Source organism: Scyliorhinus torazame, chromosome 9 (assembly GCF_047496885.1).
Source record: "Scyliorhinus torazame isolate Kashiwa2021f chromosome 9, sScyTor2.1, whole genome shotgun sequence".
Lineage (NCBI taxonomy): Eukaryota > Metazoa > Chordata > Chondrichthyes > Carcharhiniformes > Scyliorhinidae > Scyliorhinus > Scyliorhinus torazame.
In genome coordinates this window covers 180,601,396-180,627,733 of record NC_092715.1, presented here as the reverse complement: position 1 = coordinate 180,627,733, position 26,338 = coordinate 180,601,396, and the positions used below count along the sequence as shown (strand labels likewise).

The 26,338-nt window shown below is 42.3% G+C and overlaps 1 protein-coding gene across 2 annotated transcripts in view; it reads left to right on the top strand.

The window, feature by feature from the left end:
- slc12a2 (solute carrier family 12 member 2) overlaps positions 1 to 26,338 on the top strand; it is a 281,965-nt gene that overhangs the window by 155,081 nt on the left and 100,546 nt on the right. For both annotated transcript variants that reach the window (XM_072516856.1, XM_072516855.1), the window contains exons 11-12: positions 22,109 to 22,216; positions 25,516 to 25,639. In XM_072516856.1, the coding sequence (XP_072372957.1) occupies positions 22,109 to 22,216; positions 25,516 to 25,639 (232 nt within the window). The remainder of the gene's footprint in view (positions 1 to 22,108; positions 22,217 to 25,515; positions 25,640 to 26,338) is intronic.

Here is a 26,338-nt window from a genome sequence, read left to right as displayed (position 1 = left end):
AAGGTACTCTCACATGACACAGGAAGGCAGATTACTACCTGAATGGTTGTAAATTGGGAGAGGGGAATGTTCAGCGGGACCTGAGTGTCCTTGTGCACCATTTGCTGAAGGTAAGCATGCAGTTGCCGCAGGCAGTAAAGAAGGCTAATGGTATGTTGGCCTTCATTGCAAGAGGTTTCGAGTATAGAAGCAGGGATGTGTTGCTGCAATTGTACAGTGCCTTGGTGAGGCCACACTTGGAGTATTGTGTGCAGTTTTGGTCTCCTTCTCTGAGGAAGAATGTTCTTGCTCTCGAGTGAGTGCAGCGAAGATTTACCAGACTGATTCCAGGGATGGCGGGATTGTCATATGAGGAGAGATTGACTAGGTTGGGATTGTTCTCGCTGGAGTTCAGAAGAATGAGGGGGGATTTCATAGAGACTTATAAAATTCTAACAGGACTAGACAGGGATGATGTTACCAAAGATCGGTGTGTCCAGAACCAGGGGTCACAGCCTGAAGATTCAGGGTAAACCATTTCTGACCGAGATAAGGAGACACTTCTTCACACAAAGTGGTGAGCCTGTGGAATTCATTGCGACAGGAAGTATTTGATGCTAAAACTTTGAATATATTCAAGAGGCGGCTGAATATAGCACTTGGGGAGAATGAGATCAGAGGGTATGGGGAGAAAGCAGGATTAGGCTATTGAGTTGGATGATCTGCCATGATCGTGATGAATGGCGGAGCAGGCTCGAAGGGCCAAAAGGCCTCCTCCTGCTTCTATGTATCTACGTAAGGGATGACCTTCCTTTAACAAAGCCATGCTGACTATCCCTGCCTAGTCCATGCCATTCTAAGTTACAGTTTATGTGATTTCTCAGGATTGATTCTAACAATTTGGCCATCACTGAAGTAAGACTAACTGGCCTATAAATGTTTGGCATTTCCTTCATGCCCTTAAACAACGGAACCATATTTGCATTCCTCCAGTCCTTCAGCACTACCTATGTGTCCAGTGATGATTGGAAAATAATCATCAGAGCATCTGCTTTTTCTCCCCGACTTCCTTTAACATCCTAGGAAAGAATCCATTTGGCCCTGGGTGGTTTATCCACTTTCAAGCTTTCCAACACCTCTAACGCTTCCTCTCATTGTGATTTTATCCAATATTTCACACTTGCGCTTGGATTTCTATATCAGCATTATCCCTTTCCTTTGTGAATAAAGAGACAAAGAAATTGTTAAAAATTCTTGCCAGATCCTCTGCGTCTTCACACAAGTTCCCTTCTTCATCTCTGAACGGTCCCACTTTTTCCTTAACTATACTGTTGCTCTTTAGAAACTGGTAAAGCATCATTGGGTTTTCCTTTGATTTCCTTTTTTTTTTAACCTCATCCCTGTACTTTCTATACTCCTCTAAGGTATCTGCAGTGTTGCATTTTTTGTGACTATCAGAAGCTTTCTGATAGCTTTCTGGTCTGATTAGTAAGTTTGCAGACGACACAAAGGTTGGTGGAATTGTGGATAGCGATGAGGACTGTCAGAGGATACAGCAGGATTTAGATTGTTTGGAGACTTGGGCGGAGAGATGGCAGATGGAGTTTAATCCGGACAAATGTGAGGTAATGTATTTTGGAAGGTCTAATGCTGGTAGGGAATATACAGTGAATGGTAGAACCCTCAAGAGTATTGAAAGTCAAAGAGATCTAGGAGTACAGGTCCACAGGTCACTGAAAGGGGCAACACAGGTGGAGAAGGTAGTCAAGAAGGCATACGGCATGCTTGCCTTCATTGGCCGGGACATTGCATATAAGAATTGGCAAGTCATGTTGCAACTGCATAGAACCTTAGTTAGGCCACACTTGGAGTATAGTGTTCAATTCTGGTCGCCACACTACCAGAAGGATGTGGAGGCTTTGGAGAGGGTGCAGAAGAGATTTACCAGAATGTTGCCTGGTATGGAGGGCATTAGCTATGAGGAGCGGTTGAATAAACTCGGTTTGTTCTCAATGGAACGAAGGAGGTTGAGGGGCGACCTGATCGAGGTCTACAAAATTATGAGGGGCATAGACAGAGTGGATAGTCAGAGGCTTTTCCCCGGGGTAGAGGGGTCAATTACTAGGGGGCATAGGTTTAAGGTGAGAGGGGCAAGGTTTAGAGTAGATGTACGAGGCAAGTTTTTTACGCAGAGGGTAGTGGGTGCCTGGAACTCGCTGCAGGAGGAGGTGGTGGAAGCAGGGACGATAGTGACATTTAAGGGGCATCTTGACAAATACATGAATAGGATGGGAATAGAGGGATACGGACCCAGGAAGTGTAGAAGATTGTAGTTTAGTCGGGCAGCATGGTCGGCACGGGCATGGAGGGCCGAAGGGCGTGTTCCTGTGCTGTGCATTTCTTTGTTCTTTGTTTTGTTCTTTTCTGTTTGATCTTCAACTAGATTTGACAGGACCATTCTTATTTTTTGGAGGGGACATGTCTGCTTTGTACCCAAAGGATCTTGCACTGGTTTATCACTGATATATCCTTTCGCAATCTTGTCCAATCCACTTTAGCCAAATCACTTCTCAGTTTGTAAAATATGCCTTCTCCAGTTTAAAACTTTTTCTCCTGATTTTTCTCAGTCTTTTTCCATAATAATACAAAATCTATCTGAAGTGTGATCCCTATCCCCGACACCCATTGTGATTTCACCCACTTTCCCACCTTCGTTTCCCAAGACTAAACCCAGAATTGGGTGTCCTTGTTGAGTTTGTCATGTATTGTTTAAAAATAAATCCTGGATACAATACATGGTATGATTGCAGTGAAGGTGGGGACAGGGAGTGTAAAAGGTGCATGCTTATTCCATCTGCAGCTTGTATATCAGAAGACTGTGGGAAATGGGGAAAGGGAGATAAATTAGGGAGGAATTTACTGTTGTCTTTGATGGCTGTGGTAGGTTAATGATGGCCAGCACACCCTCCCCTATGGTGGTAAGGATCTATAACCAAGCCACTTGGTTATTGTGGCCACTTAATACATTTGCTGTTGGACTGTCCACTGTTATCAATACAAGCTTTGCATGCCAGCTACATTGTGATGTGCGGGCATGGGCTAATTGCTCATGGTGTTATTGAGGTGTATCCAATTTTTTTCACCCCTTGTGATGAAGGTTGCAGTCCTGATGTGTCCTTTAGTTGAAACTTATCTGCAGCAGTGTGGGACAGGCCAGCGGACCAAGAGATAGCATTAAGTTCCCCAAAACAGCAGTGTCTTGCATATTCCACTTTCTGTGCAGGCAAAGTTCCCTGGCACAGGCCTTAGTAACATGTTTGCTGTATTAAATTTAACACTCTTGTCAGTTTAACCAGTAATCTTGTGTTCCCAAAATCAGAAAGTAAATTGTTTATAAGGTTAATGAACTATAAATTGAAGCAATAGAAATTGGAATTGCAATGTATTGTTTTCTGTTGGTGTATCTAGTGCATTTTGTAGATGGGTGTAGAAACATTGGAGGGACAACAGTCTATTTATGTAATGGTTCTGGAAATTATTAATTTTGAAATGCTTTCATGTTGAATAGTTTTTTTATTTGGTTTAATTTATTTTGCGAGATGGAATTGCTTTGAGGTTCATTGCAAAACAATTGGTGTTGATGTGGAATAACTTCAAAGTACTGTACATTAAAGGTTATGTTTAATCATCTCTGTTCGTAATGTGAATTCTGTACAAATTTTAGTTGCTCCTTGAAATCTGGACTGTGAAGCAAACCGCTCATTACAAATGGGCAGTTGGCTGCTAAAATCAGTTTTATATGTTCCTTTTTTAAAAAAATTCTAATGAACCTGACAACTTCACTAATTTGCTCCATGTTAAAGATGAAACGCCGTAGGAGATGGAATTTAAAAGGAGGTTTTCAATTGGAAAAGAAAACCTCCCATGTGTAATAATATTTGTTTCCTGCACCTGGAAGATTAGGTCAGCCATTGTGGTTGATGGGCTGGCGCAGGAGGGAAGAATTTGACATTAAGATATTACTGGAATAAAAGAAACTACCCCAAAGAGATAATATTCTCTAATATCCTTGTGAAAACGGCAAGTGGAGCTGTGGTGGAGATTTAATTTGGAATGAGGGTGGGGGCAGTCTGATTTGAGATCAGAGAGGTTGATTTGCGATCTGAGCGGGAGAGTAGGATTAATAAGGACATTAGAATAGAAGAAAACCGCTTGGTCAAACATTTTATAAAGTGAAAAAATTAAGAAAGTGACTGACTGGAGCTGATCTCTTCTTTGTGGCACATTTCAGTGCCAGTTCTTGTTGATTGTCTAATTGCTACTTTCCTTGGTAAAGGGGTGGGGGGGGTTGTAAGGTTTGGGGAGGCGATGGTAGGGAAGAAGGGCAAGCTGGAGAGGTAACGGTCGAGTATCTTTGAAGTTGGGGGACAGATTTTTGTATCGAAGGAAATAGACAGCTACAGGGAGTGATCAGGTGGAGTTACAACAGAAGGATCAGTCATGATTGTGTTGGATAGCATTGAAAGCTGGAGGGACTGAATGCGCTACTCTTTTGTTCTTGGGGGACGTCAAGGTGACATGCCTGGTGATAGCACTGTTGCTTCACAGCGCCAGGGTTGCTTCACAGCGCACGTTCGCCCTGCGTCGCGTGCGTTTCCTCCGGGTGCTCCGGTTTCCTCCCACAAGTCCCGAAAGACATGCTGTTAGGTGAATTGGATATTCTGAATTCTCCCTCCGTGTACCCAGACAAGTGCTGGAGTGTGGCGACTAGGGGATTTTCACAGTGGCTTCATTGCAGTGTTCATGTAAGCCAAGGTCTCCACCCTATCCCCATAACTCAGAAACCCCATCTAACCTTTTGGGCACTAAGGGACAATTTTTAGCACGGCCAATCCACCTAACCTGCACATCTTTGGGCTATGGAAGGAAACCGGAACACCCGGAGGAAACCCACGCAGACACTGGGAGAAAGTGCAAACTCCACACACGCGGTCACCCGAGGGCAGAATTGAACTTGGGTCCCTGGAGCTGTGAGGCAGCAGTGCTAACCACTCTGCCACCGTGCCGCCGAATAATCTCTTGTCTATGTACTTTGCACACTAGCTTGCTTTGAGACTTCTTAGAATCAAATTTATTTCTCCAGTGATTGAGACCTTCAGTAATGTAGTTAGTAAAGTTTTTTTTCTTTTGGTCTATGATACCGTCTGGGGGGAGAAAACGACATTGCTTCTCCATTTTTATTGGGATTGATACTTATCCATCTTGACTGAGAGGAATTCTAGACCCCATACATTGTTAGTTAAATGATTAACTTCCTCGATTCGATCTGTAATCTGCTTGCTGCTATGTATTTGCATTGTTGCTAAGATGCAACTGGCAGAAATGATCTGAATTGAGGGCAAGTGATATTTGTGCTGCATTGTCAAGTTGCAGGCAAAAATGATCTGGCATTGTAATGCCCACATTATGAAATGCAGATACATTTAAAGACCAATATTTGATTAAATATCAATTGCTCTGCCTTTTTTATGTGATGGTGGTTGGTATTAAATTATATAGTTTACAAATTAAGTTGAGCAAAATGTGGAATTGTTGCGCTAAGGTTTATGGGTGCAGACTGAGCAAATGTTACCTTTTTTAGTTTTAGTGTTGCCCTATTAAGTATCTGCAATTTGGACATGAAGCTTGTAATATTTTTTAAGGAGTGGAAGTTCCCCAACAGCTGACTTGCCTTTTGACTTTGTGGTTTTAGAACATAGAACGTTACAGCGCAGGACAGGCCCTTCAGCCCTCGATGTTGCGCCGACCTGTGAAACCACTCTAAAGCCCATCTACACTATTCCCTTATCGTCCATATGTCTATCCAATGACCACTTGAATGCCCTTAGTGTTGGCGAATCCACTACTGTTGCAGGCAGGGCATTCCATGCCCTTACTACTCTCTGAGTAAAGAACCTACCTCTGACATCTGTCTTATATCTATCTCCCCTCAATTTAAAGCTATGTCCCCTCGTGCTAGACATCACCATCCGAGGAAAAAGGCTCTCACTGTCCACCCTATCCAATCCTCTTATCATCTTGTATGCCTCAATTAAGTCACCTCTTAACCTTCTTCGTTCTAACGAAAATAGCCTCAAGTCCCTCAGCCTTTCCTCGTAAGATCTTCCCTCCATACCAGGCAACATTCTGGTAAATCTCCTCTGCACCCTTTCCAATGCTTCCACATTCTTCCTATAATGCGGCGACCAGAATTGCACGCAATACTCCAAATGCGGCCGCACCAGAGTTTTGTACAGCTGCAACATGACCTCATGGCTCCGAAACTCAATCCCTCTACCAATAAAAGCGAACATACCGTACGCCTTCTTAACAACCCTCTCAACCTGGGTGGCAACTTTCAGGGATCTATGTACATGGACACCGAGATCTCTCTGCTCATCCACACTGCCAAGAATCTTACCATTAGCCCAGTATTCTGTCTTCCTGTTATTCCTTCCAAAATGAATCACCTCCCACTTTTCTGCATTAAACTCCATTTGCCACCTTTCAGCCCAGCGCTGCAGCTTATCTATGTCCCTCTGTAACTTATAACATCCTTCCGCGCTGTCCATAACTCCACCGACTTTAGTGTCATCTGCAAATTTACTCACCCATCCTTCTACGCCCTCCTCCAGGTCATTTATAAAAATGACAAACAGCAGTGGCCCCAAAACAGATCCTTGTGGTACACCACTAGTAACTGGACTCCAGTCTGAACATTTCCCATCAACCGCCACCCTTTGTCTTCCAGCTAGCCAATTTCTGATCCAAACTGCTAAATCACCCTTAATCCCATGCCTCCGTATTTTCTGCAGTAGCCTACTGTGGGGAACCTTATCAAATGCTTTACTGAAATCCATATACACCACATCAACTGCTTTACCCTCATCCACCTGTTTGGTCACCTTCTCAAAGAACTCAATAAGGTTTGTGAGGCACGACCTACCCTTCAAAAAACCGTGTTGACTATCTCTAATCAAATTATTCCTTTCCAGATGATTATACATCCTATCTCTTATAAATCTTTCCAAGATTTTGCCCACAACAGAAGTAAGGCTCACTGGTCGATAGTTACCGGGGTTGTCTCTACTCCCCTTCTTGAAATTTTGCATACCTTCTTTTGCCATATGTTGATGTCTGATGATATAAGTGAGAGAGAGCTTGAAAGAGAAGGAATTTTAGCCCCCAAGTGGGGGCAGTAGGGTTAGAAACAAATGTATGTAATGAGCATGAATGCATCTTTGCTTCAGTATGCTCATTCCTTGTCTTTATGGAAGTGCATCTGAATGTCAGCAAGAGGCCTATGCATTGAATTTGACAATTTATTAATGTTTATGATACATACATATTGACGCAATTATGTCTTTGGTACACATCAAGTCATTTTTAAATTGTTTCTTTTATTATAAATTTGAAGTGCCCAATTCTTTTTTTCTTCAATTAAGGGGCAATTTAACACTGCCAATCAACCTACCATGCACATCTTTGGGTTGTGGGGGTGAGACCCAGCGCAGACACTGGGAGAATGTGCAAACTCCACACACACAGTGACCCAAGCCAGAATTGAAGCAGGGTCCCTGGTGCTGTGAAGCAGCAGTGCTAGCCACTGTGCCGCCCCTTTTAAATTGTTTTAACTAGGCTCCAAGTTCTTTTTGAGCCACACTGGTTTTCTGGGATTGGAAAATTAACCAGGAAAATGTAGGTGAATTTCTTGTTGACCCATTGGAGTATAAGCTCACTAATGGCAGCTGTGGTTTCCATTCCCTCTGGCATTTGACAGAGTGTTGACGTGGATACATCTTATTTACGATCTTTGAGAATTTCAAATTGATAAGATCAGGTGGGGGAAGTGTCTTCGATGTGTTTGACGGTACATCAGAAGGGCGGAAAAATTGTTGCGTCATTGTGTGCACAGGGGAGTGGTCGAGGTCACAGGAGGCACTTACCACAGCACGAGGATTTACAAACAGCCAGTCTGCTTTCTTGATCTCTTGGAAACACAGTGGTCTAGTGGTTGTGAAAGTGACCACTGACCTCAATTTGTTTCACCTCTGGATCTTTCCAACGGACACAGGCAACATATTCCAGATCTTCCGGATGATTTTTGAAGACCAGTGGCAGCTTGGCAGAATCCCACAAACAGTGATAAGATGAATTGGCTGTTATCATTTTTTTTTGGTGGCGGCTCAAAATGGAATATTTCAAGAATGTCATAGATCCTTTAACATTCAAGGAAATCACTCGACGAAAAGTGTGGTGTCAGCCTAGATTTATCTGTTCGAGCCCTAAAGTGGGACTTGAACCTGCAAACTTAAATGGTACAACTAAATTAAAGTGGTGCTGGGAATCTATTTATTTTATTGCCTGCTTTATATTTTTGACAGGAAAGGTAGATTTCACATTCCATCTTAAGTATTGAAAATTTGCTGAGCATCATGCATGCGCTTGTAGGTTTGTCACTTCCAGTAGTGGCAAAGTGGAAATATCCAGATATGGACCGGAATTCTCCGGCTGTTGGGATGCTCTTTTCCCGCTGGCAGTGGGTTTCCCAGCGGCGTGGGGTGGCCTCAATGGGAAATCCCATTGACCGGCGGTAGGAATAGAGAATCCCACCGTCAGCAAACAGCACACCGCCGAAAAGCACATGTATGGGGTTGGGGGGGGGGGGGGGGGGGGTGGGGGGTGGTGGTCGTGAGCTGCCTGGCTGCCCTTGAGCTGAGCAGCTTGATGGGCTATTTCAGAGGGCAGTTAAAAGTTGGTCACATTTCTGTGATCTAGAATCACATGTAGGTCAGACTGGGAAAGGATGGCAGATATCCTCCTTTTGAACAAAGTTAGTAAACCAGTAGGTTTTTATGACGATCAATGATTTTCATGGCACCATTCCAGAAACTAGTCTTCAGTTTACTGAACTTACAATCATGACAGCAGGTGGAATTTATTTGACCCACTCTCCCTAGGGGATTAGCATGGGCCAATGGATTACTGATCCAGTGACTGCACTATGCCACTATCTCTCATAATTTGCAATAATGAAACGGCTGTAGGTTTAGCTGAAAATGTGCGGTGTTTAAAAATAAATTACACTTTTTTTTGTTTTGTTTTCCTTTCTTCGGCAATCACTCACTAACTGGTATGTTTGCCCACTTAAGAAACTCCGTGTTACTAGTCATGGCTTTTGTGGATCCTTACATGGCTGATAATCCTAGAACCATGACTTCACCGCACACTTGGCAGGTGTTTCCACAAGGTGGGGTCAGTACTTAGACTCTAAATCGCTGTCTTCCTTTCCCGGGCTCCTTTTCCGGACCTCCTGTTGACATTGGGTGTCCTCGAAGAATTGTGTCCCTTCAATCAGGACTTTCCTCATAGGTCTTTTCTGAACAAAAGTCTATAGGCATTGTCCTCTGTGTTGCATTTCTTGAGGTAAGCCTTCAGGGTGTCTTTGAATTGTCCATGGACAAAAAGCAAAACCATTTGAATAAGAGCAAGTAATGCATAAAAGTTCAAGGTTTTTATTGGAAATACGTAAGACAATAAATAATTGGAATACTTCGTTTAATTCCAGTACAATGAACCTCTCAAATGCTTTTAAGAATGCTTGCATTATACTCCAAATTTAAAAAAAAAGTCAATGCTGAATAATAAGTGATAAATATTGAACTTTCAAATAATGGTTGTTTGTTTCCTCAGTCATAAGACTTGCAAGGGTTATCTAGATGAAAGCAGGCATTCATATCATGTCATTGTGCCAAACTTTAATTTGACATTGAGATGACATTGTTAAACCGTGATGTGCCAGTTAGATTCGTCTAGATGTTGTAAATCTTCAAGTACAGTTGCCTGTTGTTTTAGAGATTTTTTATGAAAACAGGCAAGGATGATCCAATGTTAACACGGTCACATGCAGTAGATTAGGCTGTTGTAATCATTGCAGTGTGAATTCTGCCTTGCTTTGTGCCCTTTTGTCTTGGTCAAAAACAATTTTATCTTTTTCAAACATGTTTTGGAAAGCAAGAAATTTGTTCTACAAACTTTGTCTTTGGGCTGGTGGAAGAATGGGCAGTGCAACTACAGCAAGTGATGGCATATTCCACTCATTCGGCACACTGTACCTGGGTGCTTTAGTGGACCAAATGCTCAACACGTCGAACCATTATGGAGTAGCAAAGACAATACATTGTTGAAATACATAAATAAGTTAGAAAACGTGTTCAAACAGCTTGGCACTCTAGTGACATTGCACTTTGAGTAGTGTTGTCGGGCTCTGGTTTCCTGGACATTAGGGAGGCATTTGAGGCTGGTTGAAGTGCAAAGAGGAAAAATTCAAGTTTATCCATAGTGTCAGGCACGGAGTTACCAGAAAAGAATGGGGGGAAACTTGGATTTCAGTCTAGAAGTTGACATTTAGGTGTGTATAAAGGCTGTGTCAATGATAAAACAACTACTGCTTGAGGTTGGTCCAAGGATGGTGTTTTGAAGCTAGAAAAATTAAACTTGTGATATAGATCAGAATGAATTTTTTCAGAGTGATTGGCATTTGAAATAAAATTTTATATAAGTTATTGAAGTTGAAAACCTCAATTGTTTAAGAACCAATTAGATGCTTCATTTGTGGATGTGAAGGGGGCAGAGAGGTGAGATTGTAAGGTCTTTCTGTATAAATGAAATAAGATGGCACAAATGAACTTGCTCATCCGTCATATCTTTTAACTTTGTTGCTGTTTAACTGAATTTAGATGTAGGTAAATCTAGAATCCAATGTGCATACAACAAAATCAGATTGGCAACTCGATACCTATTCTTTAGTGACAATAATTGAGGGATCAGTATTAAGCCAGGACAATTGGGAACTTCCCTGCTTTTTCAATAGTGCTGCGAGAGCATTTATGCCCACTGAAGTAGAAATATGAGGCCTTTCTTCATGTCTCACCTGGTAGATAGCACACTTGCAGTGCAGCACCCTCTCCAATTTTGAACTGTGTCAGACTGTGCTCAAATCTTTGACATGGAGCTGAACCCTATTTCCTTTTGACTTCTTGAGCTTCATCAACCACAACAATTTATTCCATCACTGCATGCAATTTACTCTTTCTAAGGACAACACGTAGCACTGGCTTCACATCACCAGGGTCCCAGGTTCGATTCCCCACTGCGACACTGTCGGTGCAGAGTCTGCACGTTCTCCCCGTGTGTGCGTGGGTTTCCACCGGGTGCTCTGGGTTCCTCCCACCGTCCAAAGACGTGCAGGTTAGGTGGATTGGCCATGCTAAATTGCCCTTGGTGTCCAAAAAAGTTAGGAGGGGTTATTGGGTTACGGGGATAGGATGGAAGTGAGGGCTTAAGTGGGTCGGTGCAGACTCGATGGGCTGAATGGCCTCCTTCTGCACTGTATGTTCTATTGTTCTATGCTCTTTAAAGCTAACTTTGACCATTTTCTTCCTTTCTCACCTGAAGGCAGTAACCTTTATAACCATCTTCTCTATTTCAAAGCCCAGATTTGTGAGGCAATACATTTTTAAGAAGGCTTCTTTTCGAAAACTTAAAGTTCCATCAGTCCAAATTATTTTCTTAAATTTAAATGATACTTGCTTCTATGCGCTGATTCATTTTTGTGTACATTGTGTTTTAGTACAAAAGATGTCATGTTGCCGACATTTTTTTTATTTCAAATTAAGCCAATTTAAACTTAATTAATATTTGAATTAAGTGTTTTAAATGGAAAACCAGAGTTTCAGCTCAAGTGATTATGCGTGTCTTTTATATTCTATTAGAATTGGAACTGATTCTTTTGTTTGAACCTGTCCTTAATGGCTTAACATATTTTGTGAATTGCATCTCACCTCTAGCCCGGTTTTGGACTTGTTCTAAACTTGCGACTGGCACTCAGGCTGTCCATGCAATTGTCCTAGAGGTCATGGTGCTGCAAAGCCGTTTGAGTTCTCTCTTTCCGTTTCCCCCCCCCCCATCCTTTCTCCTGGATTGCCAGCGGCAGTTATTGGGAAATTAACAGTGCACACTCTTGAACTATCCAGAAATATTGGCGATCCCAGCCACCTAGGTGCTAGAATCCATTTGCCAATAGTCCAAAGTTCACTGAACAAAAGGCTTGAGGAAAAATGTACAAAAGTTCCCGCTTCAATGCAAAGCCTAGTATCTAGATTCAATAAATGACTTTGATCTTGCAGTGTGTCATGCAGATGGGCTACCACGATTCTGGAATGCAGCCCACATTTCTATTACAGGTAATTACTGCCGACTAATTGTCATAACACCGCAGCAGAAATCTGCTGTAACCTAGTGACTTGCAAACCTCCGGACATCTCAACACCAGGCATGAATCCTGCCAGGTTTTGGGCTTTCATTGCGAGTCCCTGAGCAGACAAGGAAAGCCATTGCTGCCAGTTGTTTAGAAAGCAGTTATTGTTTGTGAGAAGTTGTGTGGCTATCTATCCAACTGCAAATAGTCGCATCGTTGCTGGAGCGTTGTTGCAAACATCTGTTAAGAGCAACATTGCTATTAGAACAGTTTCCATGTAATGCTAATTGCATGTCTCTGAATTATTGGATAATGTCTGGATATTTAATAGAATAACTGCTGCTCAGAGGCAAGTAGCTTTTTGTCTCTAGGAAGCTGATCAAGATAAAGGATCTGCATTCAAGCCGCAGTTCAAGGAAAAGGTTATTGTTGGTTTGCTGTGACAAATTATCACATTATCTAGTGGGGCATGCTCAAGAATTAACCTGTTTATTTTCTATTTATTTCTGTCCCCTTCTTTGCTCCTGTTGTGAAAACACTCAACTTTCCACAGTCCAATATAATGGTATCACAGCATTGATACTGCAGTTAACTTATACTTGAGGACTAAGTGGCAGGCTTAGGCAGTGCTTTCAGGTGCAAGTTAAGGATGATCAGTCTTTATATCTTTCTGCTCAAATCATAGAAGGTTGCAGGGAAGGTTGAGACAGCAGTTACTAAAATTTACAGTGTCCTGGGCTTTATAAATAGGGGCATGGAGTAAAAAATCAAGGAAGTTATGATGAGTCCGTGTAAAAAGCCTGGTTTGACCAGCTGGGCTATTGTCCAGTTCTGGGCACCAGACTTTGGGAAATTTGTGAAGGGTTAGAGAGGGTGCAGAAACAATTCACAAGGTTCCAGAAACTTTAGTCACCTAGATAAATTGGAGAAACTGAAACTGCTCTCCTTGGAGAAGTGACAATTAAGGGATCTGGGCAGAAAGATGGGGAGAAACGGTTCCCAGTGGTGGAAGGTTCGAGAACCAGAGGACACCACTTTAAGATGAATGGCAAAAGAGGCAAAGGCGACATGGGAAAGGCACAGCAGGTGGTTGAGGTGGACCTGAAAGTTCAGTGAAGGCAGATTCAAGCAAGGTCTCAAAAGAGAACTGGATAATTATCTGAAGAGAAAATAAAATCTCACAAGGCTACAGGGAAATGGCTGAGGAGTGGGTCTTGGTGAGTTGTTCTTGCAGCAAGCTGGCACAAATATGACAAGCCTCCCATGCTGTAATCATTCGATGCGTCGATGATTTCCGAAGTATTGTGTCATTGGGCACATTGTACTGGTTGCCTTGGGGAAATCTGCTTTTGAGAACACTCCCAAGTCTGCTAAAGGTATGCTGTGTTCCTGCTCATAGTTTTGAAGATAATGGATTATGATTATTCATGCATTGAAGAACTTTTACAAAGTCGAAAAGGAAAAGTAGTCCAATTGAAGGCAGTATGATAATTAATTAACTAACTCCCTTTGACTGTTAAATTTCATTTGCACATATGAAAAGAAGGGATAGAAAAAAAAAAAAACAGCCTTCAAGCCTGCTCCATCTAGGCAACTATCTATGCTGTTCACTAATTCTCCTGTTGCCTTGGAAAGGGAAAATTAAACTGGCTGATGAAAGAAAAACAGACGTATATCTGATTTCTTCAGGCAATCAAGAAGCTCCAAATGATTATGACATATCTTGAATGCTATCGTAAGTAACTAATAACAGACCCCCCCCCCCCCCCCGCTCCCCCTCCCTCCCCATAACCATCTCTATAATAATGAATTGGTAAAATAAACCCCAAAACCATCTCTCTAATAACTGGTAACCTACGCCTCCCCCTCCCCACCGCAAATAGCCATCTCTATAATAACTAACTGGAAACATAACTTCCCTCCTCCTATAACCATCTCTATAGTAATTAATTGGAAAAATAACCCCCTCCTACCATAATCATCACTATAGTTGCCAACACCCCCACCCATAATCTTTCTAGTAACTATATGATAATTTACCCCTTCCTGATAACCATCAACATAGTAACTAACTAGTAACATAACCTCCCACCCATAGAATCATCTCTTTCAGAAACTTACTTAGTTTCCTTTGAACAAACTATGCTCTACATAAGCCTTGACAGTTGTTGCTTCAGGTGATGTAAAAATAAATATTTTTGATATTTAAGCAAGTTCTTTGCCTGTTGATTTTATAACTATGGCTTTTAGACCTATCACCCAAATCTAATTCAAATAACCTCTCTCTAGGTCTGCATGGAAAGTGCCAGGGTTTTATGAAGTTTAAATTTGTTTTGGACATGATGGTCTTAACTTGTCCGACAGATATTCACAGTGCCTATTCATCTTCATTGGGAACTGCAATTCTGCTGAGTCTCTGTCCTTTGCCCAAACTGTGTAGTTAAAAATATGCAAGGAGTTTCCTAATGCAAAGTTAGATAATACAACGGAGAACCATAAATTTAAGCTTTCCAATGACATGAAGACTGGAGGCACAGTGCATATTGTCGAAGGGAGCATAGCATTTCAGAGACATTGATAGGTCCAAAAATGCTTAGGAATCCAATAAATAGATCGATAAAATTAGTGTTCAGGTATATAAGGAAATAATCAAAGGTTAATAGACTGTTAGCCTTATATGTGTTCTATCTAGAATGCCAAAATGCAAAACTGAGAAGGTTTACTTCAGCTCTACAAAGTCCAGTTTAGATGACATCTGAATGACTGTCTGCAGTTCTGAGCACGCACCTTCGGGTATACTTGTCTTGAAAGATGTGTAGTTCCGGTCTCACCGGCATGTGAACTGTGCCCCAATGGCTGAATTATGGAGTAGGATTCTCCTGTTCCCCAGCCACATGCTTCTGAGCTGCGTACTGTTTTCTGGTGGAGAGATTCTATCTTCCCACTGCTTGTCAATGGGATTTCCTATTGAAACTGCCCCACACCACTGCGCACGCCGCAAAATCCACGGGCAGGGGTGTGCTGCCAGTGGGAAGAGTAAATCCCAATGACGAGAGTATTCCGGCCATGAGGTGAGATTGCAGAAAGCTGGTTCTCTTGGGTATATAAGGTTAGAGGGTTATTGAATTAAGTAATGGATTGGATTTACCGGGTGTTCGAGCCGACGGGATATTCCAGTTCCATGCCGGCGCCCAGGTTTCCCAGCGATGAGGTGCAATGGCGGGACCCATAGACCCCGTTGGTGGGCTGCTGACAAACACGCCACGGTTGGTGGATAAATCCCACCCCCTCCCCCCAATATTTTATTAAAGGTTTCATATTTACCAAACACCATCTGAACTACAACACAACTATGAAAATTGTACAAACATGGTACACTTGTTGTCTTAACACAAGAAATCCGAAGTATCGAAAAACAAACAACAAAGGCTGCATCCAAACTCCCCCTGTAACCAACCCCCACCAGCTGATGGTTTAAAGTGAGAGATAAATGACTGTCACTTTCGGTAGAATCCTCCTGACGCTGTACTTGACCTTTCCAGGTGTAAAAAGTTCCCCAACCAGGCCGAGGCACTAGGTGGAGCGAACGCTGTCTATCCTAGTAGAACTCTCCTTGGGACTATCAGTGAGGCAAAGGCGAACGTATCGGCCTTCGTGGGGATGATTTAATTGAGGCTCTTTCGGATTTTGTAAAGAATTGATATGATAGATACACTTGCGCTTCAAAAATGTAGAGCAGACGTGAGTGCTCGGGTAAGAGTGCAGCAAAACTAAACCTACCAACAGTGGAAGATTTGTCGTCAACACCCAACCCTAACCTCCAAATGCAGTTAACACTCCGTTTAATGGTTTAGTAATGATGAGGCAGGCAATGGATGCAAATAGGATAAAAGTTCAAGATTATTTAATAGAATGGCAAATCAAGCTTCAGGGACTGAATGACCTTGGCATACTTCTATAGTTAACATGGACAGGTCCAGCATCTGCCATACAAGTCAATTTACCAACTTGTTCAAATCAATCTACAACTTATTAATATGGTCTGAAGTTCTAAGAATGTTTGCTTCTATTTGCCTTTTCGTCCACATTATGGAAATTGGCAAAACTGAAATGGAACCGATGGTCCTATGAAAATCCATTAATAATAGAGTTCAAATCCAATGCGCTGCCATTAATAATGAACCTCTGCTTATGTGATTTCCAGCAATATATTCTATATTATAATAGCTGTTTGATATTTAATTATTTTCTAAAAGCAGTATTGTGTGGAGTTTGCACTTTCTCCCCATGTCTGCGTGGGTTTCCTCCCACAGTCCGAAGATATGCTCGTTAGGCGGATGGACTTGTTAAATTCCCCCTTAGTGTCAAAAAGATTAATTGGGGTTACTGGGTTACAGGGGTATGGTGGAGGTGTGGGCTTAAGCAGGGTTCTCTTTCCAAGACTCAAATGGGCCAAAATGCCTGCTGCACTGTAGGATTTCTATATGTAATATTTTATTAAAGGTATTGGACGTTGACAACACTATATAGTTGGATGAAAATACTCAGAGTGCAAACATTGCTTTATTAATAAGAGAGATCTTATTAACGAGATCCTTACTTTAACCTTAAGGAAATGGTCACAAAACCAAACTGGTTTGTCAACATATTGGACTTGTTAGCAGTACTGGTTGCATTATTTTTCATGCTCAACCCTTTTACTGCCACCAGAATATTTCCTGTCTGGTCTGATGGGAGAGTATTTTAGCTTTTGGTAACAGCAATGTCAAAAGCCTGTCCTGCTCTAAACATTAGCACTTGAGCCTGACTCTTTTTGAAGTATACATATTTATTAATGTTTATTAAGACATATTCATATTAATTGCATATGAACATGCAGATCATTCAGTCCCTTAAGCCTGTTCAGTTCCTTAAACCTTTTTAACCATTCAACTTTATCCTAACTGCACCCATTTGGGTAAAAGATACCTAGATGTTGGGAACTATGGCAAGAATACCTGACAATAATTGTTCCTATCTTGGTTCAGGGACTGCTTGGGCTTATCACTGCTGACCTCACATTGGCACCTTTACTTTAACCCTATCAACTTTGTGTGAGTATACTGGTGCAGAGTATAAAGTAGCTCAAAAATTGTAGAGCATTAGTAAGGAATGACCAGGGGACTGACAGCTCTGTAAGAATCCGATCCAACTTCATAATTAGATTGCATCAAGCCACAGTTCAGAAGTGCAGCCTGCGTCCTTGGAGAACATGAAGGCCAAAGCTGTGCTCCATTTTATGCTTCGAAGTCGACTTGAATGTAAGGAGGAAATAATAACAATAGTAGATGTAGAGGTCTATTGTAAGAGTAACTAGTTACAGTCACTAATGCAGTTGATGGAAGAAAACACTGAGAATTGTAGACCACTAAGAATTCTACTTCATATTAACTTTGGTTAACTTGAGGATTGTGGCAGCTTCTTCCTAAATATATTTTTAAAATTGCTACAAAAAAACTTACATAAATTGTAATTAATGTAAAGTACCTTCAACATTTTTGAATGCTCTGAGAATTTTAAGATGTACAGAAGGGCATTTACGTATAATTGGATGAAAAAGAATAATTGCTTACCTATTTTCAAAGTTCTAATAAGGGTTAGATCATCAAGGGATTAGCTATTAAATGCTTCAGATACACAGTCTTTTACATCAGAATGTTGATCACAAGGAAGTTTAACTGTAGTTGAAGATTAAGAAGTCATATTGGCCAGGGATTTTGGTACACATTTCAAGCTGCGGCTGTCCTGATCATATTTACTATTATATTGTAACAAAACAATTGAAAAAGAAGGCAGTGAGTTTCTATTGCAATTTCGCTGGGTTTTCTTTGGGAGGAGTTGGTGGGGCACAGGTTCTTCCAAATGATTGCACAATATCAGTGATCCATAGAGCAGGCAAGAAATAGTTTATAGGTCAGCTTTAATGCTAATGCCTAAATTTAGGTACCCATGCTAGAATACATACACAGGCCATCCTTTCTGTTTCCAAGGTAGTTGCTGAGGAGGCTATACTATTCTGGCATCTTCTGGCCCTTTAATACTGCAACATTGGCTGAAACGGGCTGCAATTTATGTAATCATGTTTACATTACAACAATAAATGCTGATCTAGCCAGTGACCCTCGCATCCTATAAATGAATAAAAACAAATTGCTGGTGGCCGTAAAGTTATGCCACAGAACCTTTCCAGGCTGCATCAAAGAAAATCAGCCCCTTGAGTTGGTTTACAGTGCATCACAGTGTCAGTATCAATTGCTGTTCATTTTGTTTTCTGCCAAACCAGCAATTATCGAGCTGATGAAGTTAGCTTTCAAATTGTCTCAATTTCTCAGGAATCAGGGTTCCATCGATTTTAAAAAGGTTCTTTCGGAGGACTTGGTGAAGTACACCAAAGAGGTTTTATTCACTCACTGAACAGCTGGTGTGTAATACCAGCCGTATTATTCTTGTTAACTGCATGATAACTGGGAAGCTGTCACAATGCTTTTGTTCTTTATTGGCCTCAAGATTATTCAGCTGGAAGTTTGTTTGGTGACCAGGGAAACCCTCTATAATCGTGGCTGATGACTCCTCTTTGTGATAGAAGAATAGACACAATGAAATACTTGGTGCAGTAAAAATACTAATTAAACAAGCTAATGAAATCCTCCTTCAACACCTGGATAGGACATGGAGAATGCTGTGGCACAGCCTTAAAAGGCTTCGACAATCAGGATGACATTTTGCAGTTCTAAAAGTGAGCCATCCTTGTATGTAAACAGCTCCGGTTCAGCAACAGGAAGATGTTCCAGATGAATAAGTGATGGCACTGGTTTCCATTACCACCGCCTTCCACAATGAATTTTCTGGCACCTGCTTCTGCCTCCCATATTACTTGTGGAAGAATCTTTGCAGATGTAATAGATACCTCTGGAGATATTCCAGACATCATGGGCCTTTCTGCTACAGGCTTAATCAGGATGGAGTCTGAAACGTGGCAGGGCCTCCACCATCTCAACCATCCAACAACCATCCAAACCTGCAACCTCTACCACCTAGAAGGGCAAGAGCAGCAAATGCATGGGAACATGGCCACTTGCAAATTTTCCTCCAAGCTGCACACCATCCTGACTTGGAACTATATTGCTGCTTCAAAATCCTGGGACTCCTTTCCTAGCAGCACAGTCAGTGTCCCTGCACCACATTGACTGCAGCAGGTTCAAGGAGGTAGTTCACCTTCTCGAGGGCAATCGGCGGCACCCACATTCCATGAAAAAATAAAATGTCCTTCCTAGCTACAACCTCACCACAGGCATAAAATATTCCCCTAGGTTTCTCAGCATAAGTGTTTCTAAAGACTCCGGTCTGCACTAGTGATCTTGGAATGAATGCAGTCACACTACAGTTTTATGCCTAGTTATACTGTAACCATAAATTAAATTACTTAATTATAGCAAAATACAATTTTGGCACATGTAAAGGAATGGCCTTGAGTATTGATTATCTGTTAGATAGAACCAGATTACCACAGTGAAAATTATTCCATGTATATATGAGGCGCTTACAACAAAAGTGGCACGGTTTCCAGAAGTCTTTCATGAAAGAACAAAAAGCTGTCATTGAACTAGGAGGGAATTTCCCACTAAAATGGGAGATGGCCTTCCAGTAGTCACTGGAAGGTTAGAGTGAAAATCTTTCGACTCTGCACTAAAACCCAAATTGATTTTTAGTCTTCAACTTTGAGCAGTAGAAAAAATAGAGTAGCAAAGATTAAATGGTGTTGATAGTTGTTGCATGCCTTTGAATCTAGCAGGGAAAAAGGGACCTTAACGAGATAAAAATAGAATTCGGCAGTTGAATCTGTTTAAACTGCTTTTGTGCAGTTAGTAAATATGCCAAAATCTATTTAAGCTGCTTTTCTCTTATTAAGATTATCGTGTATAAAAGTTCTTTTTTATGCACTGCTTGGCATAAGTCTGAGATATCTTCTAAGAATTCAGGATGTAACCATAGAATACTTGATGGTTTCTCGTTACTTGATTGCCATTTTGAAAAGTTGTTATTTTATAATGGTGCCAGCATATATTATGTATTTCTTTACCTTGTGGCCTCTTCATAGCACAGGCAGGAAATTATGGGAATAATTTAGTTATTACATTATGGTCCTCCTGTGGCCTTTGTGCAAATATTGACCTACTCTGAAAAGTCTAAACCAACTAACCAAAGGGAAATAGTAGAAACCTTTTTTTTATATCATTCAACATATGAGGTTCTAGGGAATCGACAAAGAAAGGAGGAATAAGGAAACCCAATCTTGCGACCCACGCTTACAGCTGTACACTAATTACTCTGATCTAGAAACATGCAGAGAACTCTTGCCTTCAGGGTGCAGTAAAATGCTGAATTTGCGTGGAAAGCTATTTTTGAGTGTTCCCTTCCTGTGCCTGAAAAAGGAAAACCTATCTCCCACCCTCCCTGCGCAACATTAGGTTTTTTTTTTGCATCAGGAAATGGCATTGTGCTTCTTAAACAAGAGGAAAAGTTCTCAAAAATACTGCACAATTTTGAAAATCAGTGACTCGTTTTGGATCTTTTTTTTTCCTGCATCCAGTCCAACCCCAACGATTTTGATAAAGATGATTTGCTCACTCCTAAATTAGTTCTGCATGTAGGTGCATTTTGATCTGCGTTTTGTGGGACGACCAAGAGAAACCTCTTGATTGCTTATTCCTTCATGACGCAGTTCACCGGTCACAAAGGGGATGTATTTTGCTATTAGTTTATCCCATGAATATTCCTTTTTGATTTATTTAATGTTTACTTGATATTTAATTACCAGTTTGCTATTCATGGAAGAATGGAAATGCATACATGAAACAATGGGATGAAGTGCCTCTAATTAATACTTTGAAAAGCTGAAAATAAACTTGAAACGTCAGCCTACTTAAAATGTCAGACAGAAGGTCTGTGAGACTGTATTAATGTATTCAGCTATTGTCGGAGTACTTCAATAGCAGCCCATTCTGTTATAAAGGACAGGTGTGGCTTTTATGTTTATATATGACTCAACCATTGTTGGGAGTGCTTTTAAAAAAAAAAAAAAAAAAAAATTATTATGGAAAGCTGTTTCCAGAGCACTGAAGCCAGGAGAGAATGAATATTTATTTCATTCCTTCAGACTCAAAGCAACAGAATTGTGTAATTTATGCTTATTGTCCATATCGTGATGTTATGGGAGTCTATGCATGTTTATTGAGTAGCTTTCTCTCTATTTGACATGAAAATGTGCCCTTGCCTTCAGGAAAGGTTTATACTGCGCTTTTAGGGCTGAGAAAACCACTGTGGGCGCTATTCTCGCCGGATGGGAGAATCGCGGGGGCGCCGTGCGAATCGCGCCACGCCGCCCCGACCCCCACATGCGATTCTCCCACCCCCCCGGAAACCAGCGGCGTGCGATTCACACCAGGCCGCTCGGAGAACCGGCGAGCGGCGATTCTCCGGCCGGATGGGCCAAGCGGCTGCTACGACACAAAAGGTTCCCGCCGGCGCCGTCCACCCCTGGTCGCTGCCGGCGGGAACGCTGGGGGGGCGGCCTGTGGTGGGGGGGAAGATGGGGGCTCCTTCACTAGCGTGGCCTCCGATGGGGTCTGGCCCGCGATCGGGGCCCACCAAATTGCGTCACTTAGTGAGTAATTTTAATTTGGGAAATTGAACTCTGCAACAATGGTCACATTCTTTGGATGAACACTGGATCTTCTCTGGAACATATTTTCCAGGAAATAATTGAAATTGTAATATCTGTATTTTTGTCAGGTCATGACCCTGGTGTCTGGATTTGGCCCTTTGGTTACTGCAGGAATCTTTTCAGCTACACTTTCTTCTGCCCTGGCCTCATTAGTGAGTGCTCCCAAAATATTCCAGGTAAGTACACAACTCCAAATGTTTATTGGAAATATGTGCACAGGCATGTGCATGGATTTGATTGTTCCCGCAAAATGTAATTTTCATTTGTGATTGTAATCTCTGATTCAGTCTGTGGTTTCTGAATGCCATTAAGACATTGGATGCGATTTTCCCACTGCATTGCACCCGGTGCCGAACCTGTTGCGTCTGGTCCATGGCGGCAGAGGCGGAAAACTGGTTTAGCGCCGGGCACTGAGCCCCATGCAATGCACCCGAAATGTTAAACCGGTTGCATCTGGATCACTCCCTCGCTGGCCATGATCCAGATCAGCATATTTAAATAAGTCATTAATCTCATTTGAATATGCACAGCCTGTTCGAGGCGGCGGTTGCCCAGCTCCTGATATTCACCAGCCCCACCAATGAGGCGCTGGTCTCCAAAAATGGAAACCAGACATGATTGCCACGTCGGAAGGCTCTGAGGCCATTGGAGCCACCAAGTGGGCACTGCCCAGGCACCGTGTCAACCTGTCACTAAGGTGCCAGATTGGCACTGCATGGTTGGCAGTGCTAGGGGCAATGGTTGGCAGTGCTAGGGGCAATGCCCAGGAGCCAGGTTGGCACTGCCAGGGTGCCAAGGGACTGGGCCTGATGGGGGTCAATGCCCATGAAAGGAGGGTATGAAAGGTGGAGGGGTGGTCTCAGTGGCCCCATAGCAAGGTATGTTCACATGGGGGGGGGGGGGAGGGTGACTGCCTGATGCTGGTGAGGATGGATGGGTGTGGGGCCGATTCACCCTCATGCTTGGGTGGTGTGAGGTCACGCAGACGTTTAATGATGGGGGGTATAGGTTACCACTCTGTGGTTGAGAGTTGGGAGTGTTTCCCATGACTACGGGTGTCGCAATGTCTGTGGATGCGGGTTGTGGGGGACCCTTTGCCTACCTTTGTGATCTGGGCACACTTCAACAATGTCGTCCCAATGTCTGAGGGGCCAGCCTTGCCAGTGCCTTTAGTTCCCCACTGCCAAAAAAAATGTCAAGTGTGCTAACTCGCCAAGCTCCAAAAAAAAAAGAAACACCTGGCAGCAATCACCTCGTGAAACCTGGCCAAAATGACATGTCATTTTTTGGGAGAATTTCACTCATGTTTCATAAACCTTGTGAATAATTCCCCTAAAATGCGATTTGCTCTAAAGTTAAAAGCTGGGTTTTAAAATTTCCTTAGACTTGAAGATTTAATAAATATATATTCAAGGAAACTATTGCTAATAGTTTTAATATTATGCCTATTTTTCTAGAAGTGTTTATCTGAATAATCCAACTTTAGGGCACAAAAGCATGTTGTACCAGTAATAGATGGGGTATTCAGATACAGCTAATATTGCACTCCACAATTATACTGGCTACAGGTGTTGGGGAAATGAAATCAATTAACAAAAGTTTCAGTTGCACTTGTCCATGAACTCCCTGCAGCAGATGTATATTAGGGTGGGCCTGCAGCAGATACATATTAGGGTGGTTGAACAGCGAAGTTTTAGATAAAGGAGCAGTCTGCCGCATATTAGCGATTAAGGTAATTAACAACTAACACTAATTTCAGCAAGAAAGATTGTGCTCGATAAACCTGATCTAAGTTCTTTATCAGGTGATAGCTGTAGTATATAAAGGATGTGCTGCACACTTTACCAATTAAGAGACGCATGAACACAAAATTGATCAATGTATTGGGTATGAAACACATGGATGGCTGCTGTTAGCATAAAATCTGAACCAAAACATGGTGTAAAATTAACCAAACTATGGTAATAAACAGCAATAATGTGATTGAGGTCTGCATCATTTATAAATGAAGGAAGCTTTGATTCAGTAGTTTGATATTTGTGACCTTCCAGTGACACTGTTAAGTAATTGGTCTTGCGTATCTGTTGCTCTACAAAAAGCACAGGTGAGATAGCCTCCCTTTTCTTTTCAAAATAATTTTTAAACTCTTCTCCATGAAACCTTTGTGTAAATTTTCAGTCCCGCCTGCCGCAGACGTCATCACAAGCAAGATAGATGATTTGGTGGACCATTTAAAAGTCTGTTGACCTGGGGAGGGAGTGGATTTCTGGGGTGCGATTCTCCAACCCCCCACCGGGTCGGAGAATCGCTGGGGGCTGGCGTGAATCCCGCCCCCGCCGTGTCCTGAATTCTCTGCCACCAGAGATTCGACGGGGGCGGGAATCATGCCGCGTCGGTCGGTGGGCCCACCCCCGGCGATTCTCCGGTCCGTGATGGGCCGAAGTCCCGCCGCTGTCAACCCACGCCAGCCGGGCGATCTGGCCCCGGGGGGTGCCCCCACGGTGGCCTGGCCCGCAATCGGGGCCCACCGATCCGCGGGCAGGCCTGTGCCGTGGGGGCACTCTTTTCCTTCCGCCTTCGCCATGGTCTTCACTATGGCGGAGGCGGAAGAGACCCCCTCCACTGCGCATGCGCGGGGATGCCGTGAGCGGCAGCTGAAGCTCCTGCGCATGCGTCGCACGGCAAAGTCATTTCCGCGCCAGCTGGCGGGGCGGAAATCACTCCGGCGCGGGCCTAACCCCTCAAGGTGAGGGCTCGGCCCCTCAAGATGCAGAGAATTCCGCACCTTTGGGGCGGCGCGATGCCGGACTGATTCGCGCCGTTTTTGGTGCCGGTCGGCGGACATCGCGCCGATTGCGGAGAATCCCGCCCCTGGTCTCTGGGTGGGCGCGAGTGGAAAATTCCACCCCTTGACATTTGACACTTGCATCTTATCCATTTTGTGACTTTGACACTTGCATCTTATCCATTTTGTACTTCAGTATCTTCTATTGCATGCTCATTGATCTGCAATTTTCATTGCTGATCAATCTTGACTCTTCCTTTTCATCATTAAGTAAACTAATTCCAGTCCAATACCTTTTTATCTTGGACTCTCTTTCTCTGTCTTTTCAATGTGATTCTAATTATTTATGGTGACTGTTTCTCAAGGGTTTTATTTTCAAAATGCTTACTTGCTAATAATACTTCCTATTACCCAGAGCCAGGTATAACACTTCATCCTTTTTGTTTTTATGCATAATTCAGTTTTAATTACAGAAATTATCCTCTGAAACAAAGCTACTTTTGACCAAAAAACATTCTGTCTTCACCTAGTCCCATGTTAAAACACATCTGGATCAATAAAGATTTCACAATCTGTATGTGCACGCTTTAAGGAAATACACATTTTCTAAACTAGTGTATTTAGTCTTGATATTTTCATGCAACGTTTTTTGAACACCTGAACTACAGTAATAAATTTTCTTTCCTTCAGGCTTTGTGTAAGGATAATATCTATCCTGGTCTTCACGTCTTTTCAGTTGGCTATGGCAAGAACAATGAGCCATTACGTGGATATGTTCTCACATTCTTCATTGGCCTTGGATTCATTCTAATTGGTTAGTTAATATTTGTGAAGCATAAAAAAATACAATTTTAATATACTTCCTATCAAGTAGAATCAATTGTTGAGAATTGCATTGTCTGGAGTGGGTGAATGTTTTACGTCAGCAAAAAAGGAAATCTCAGCATATCTTTACTTCCCTTCATACAATGTACAGTTTTAAAATATGACTAGTTTTTAATTAATCTCCATTTAGGAGAATGATTGCAAGGATGAGTGATTTCAGTTATATGGAGAAGCTGGGTAGTTCCCCTTTGAGAGGAATAAATAGAGAGACAGCTACCCATTGGTGGAAGGTTGAGAACTAGAGGACACCAATTTAAAATGATTGGCACATGTATCAATAACGACATGAAAAATCTTTCTGCAGTGAGTAGTTAAGGTTGGGAATGTACTGCTTAAATGTGATGGGGGCAGATTGGGGCTTTCAAAAGGAGCTTGGCTAAGCACCTGAGGAGAGCAAACTTTGCAGGGCTATGGGGAGAAGGGCAGGGGAGTCGGGCTAGCTGTGTTACTGTTCCCAAGAACTGGCATGGCCCTGACTGGTCAATTTTGCCTCTTTCTGTGCTGTAACCATTCCATGTTCTGCCATGGTAGTATGCTTCACAATGGAATTTGATCGACCACTTAAGATTTCTCAAATAAATTTTTAAAAAGTGAGAAAATATTTACCCAATGACTTGCTGTACTCCGG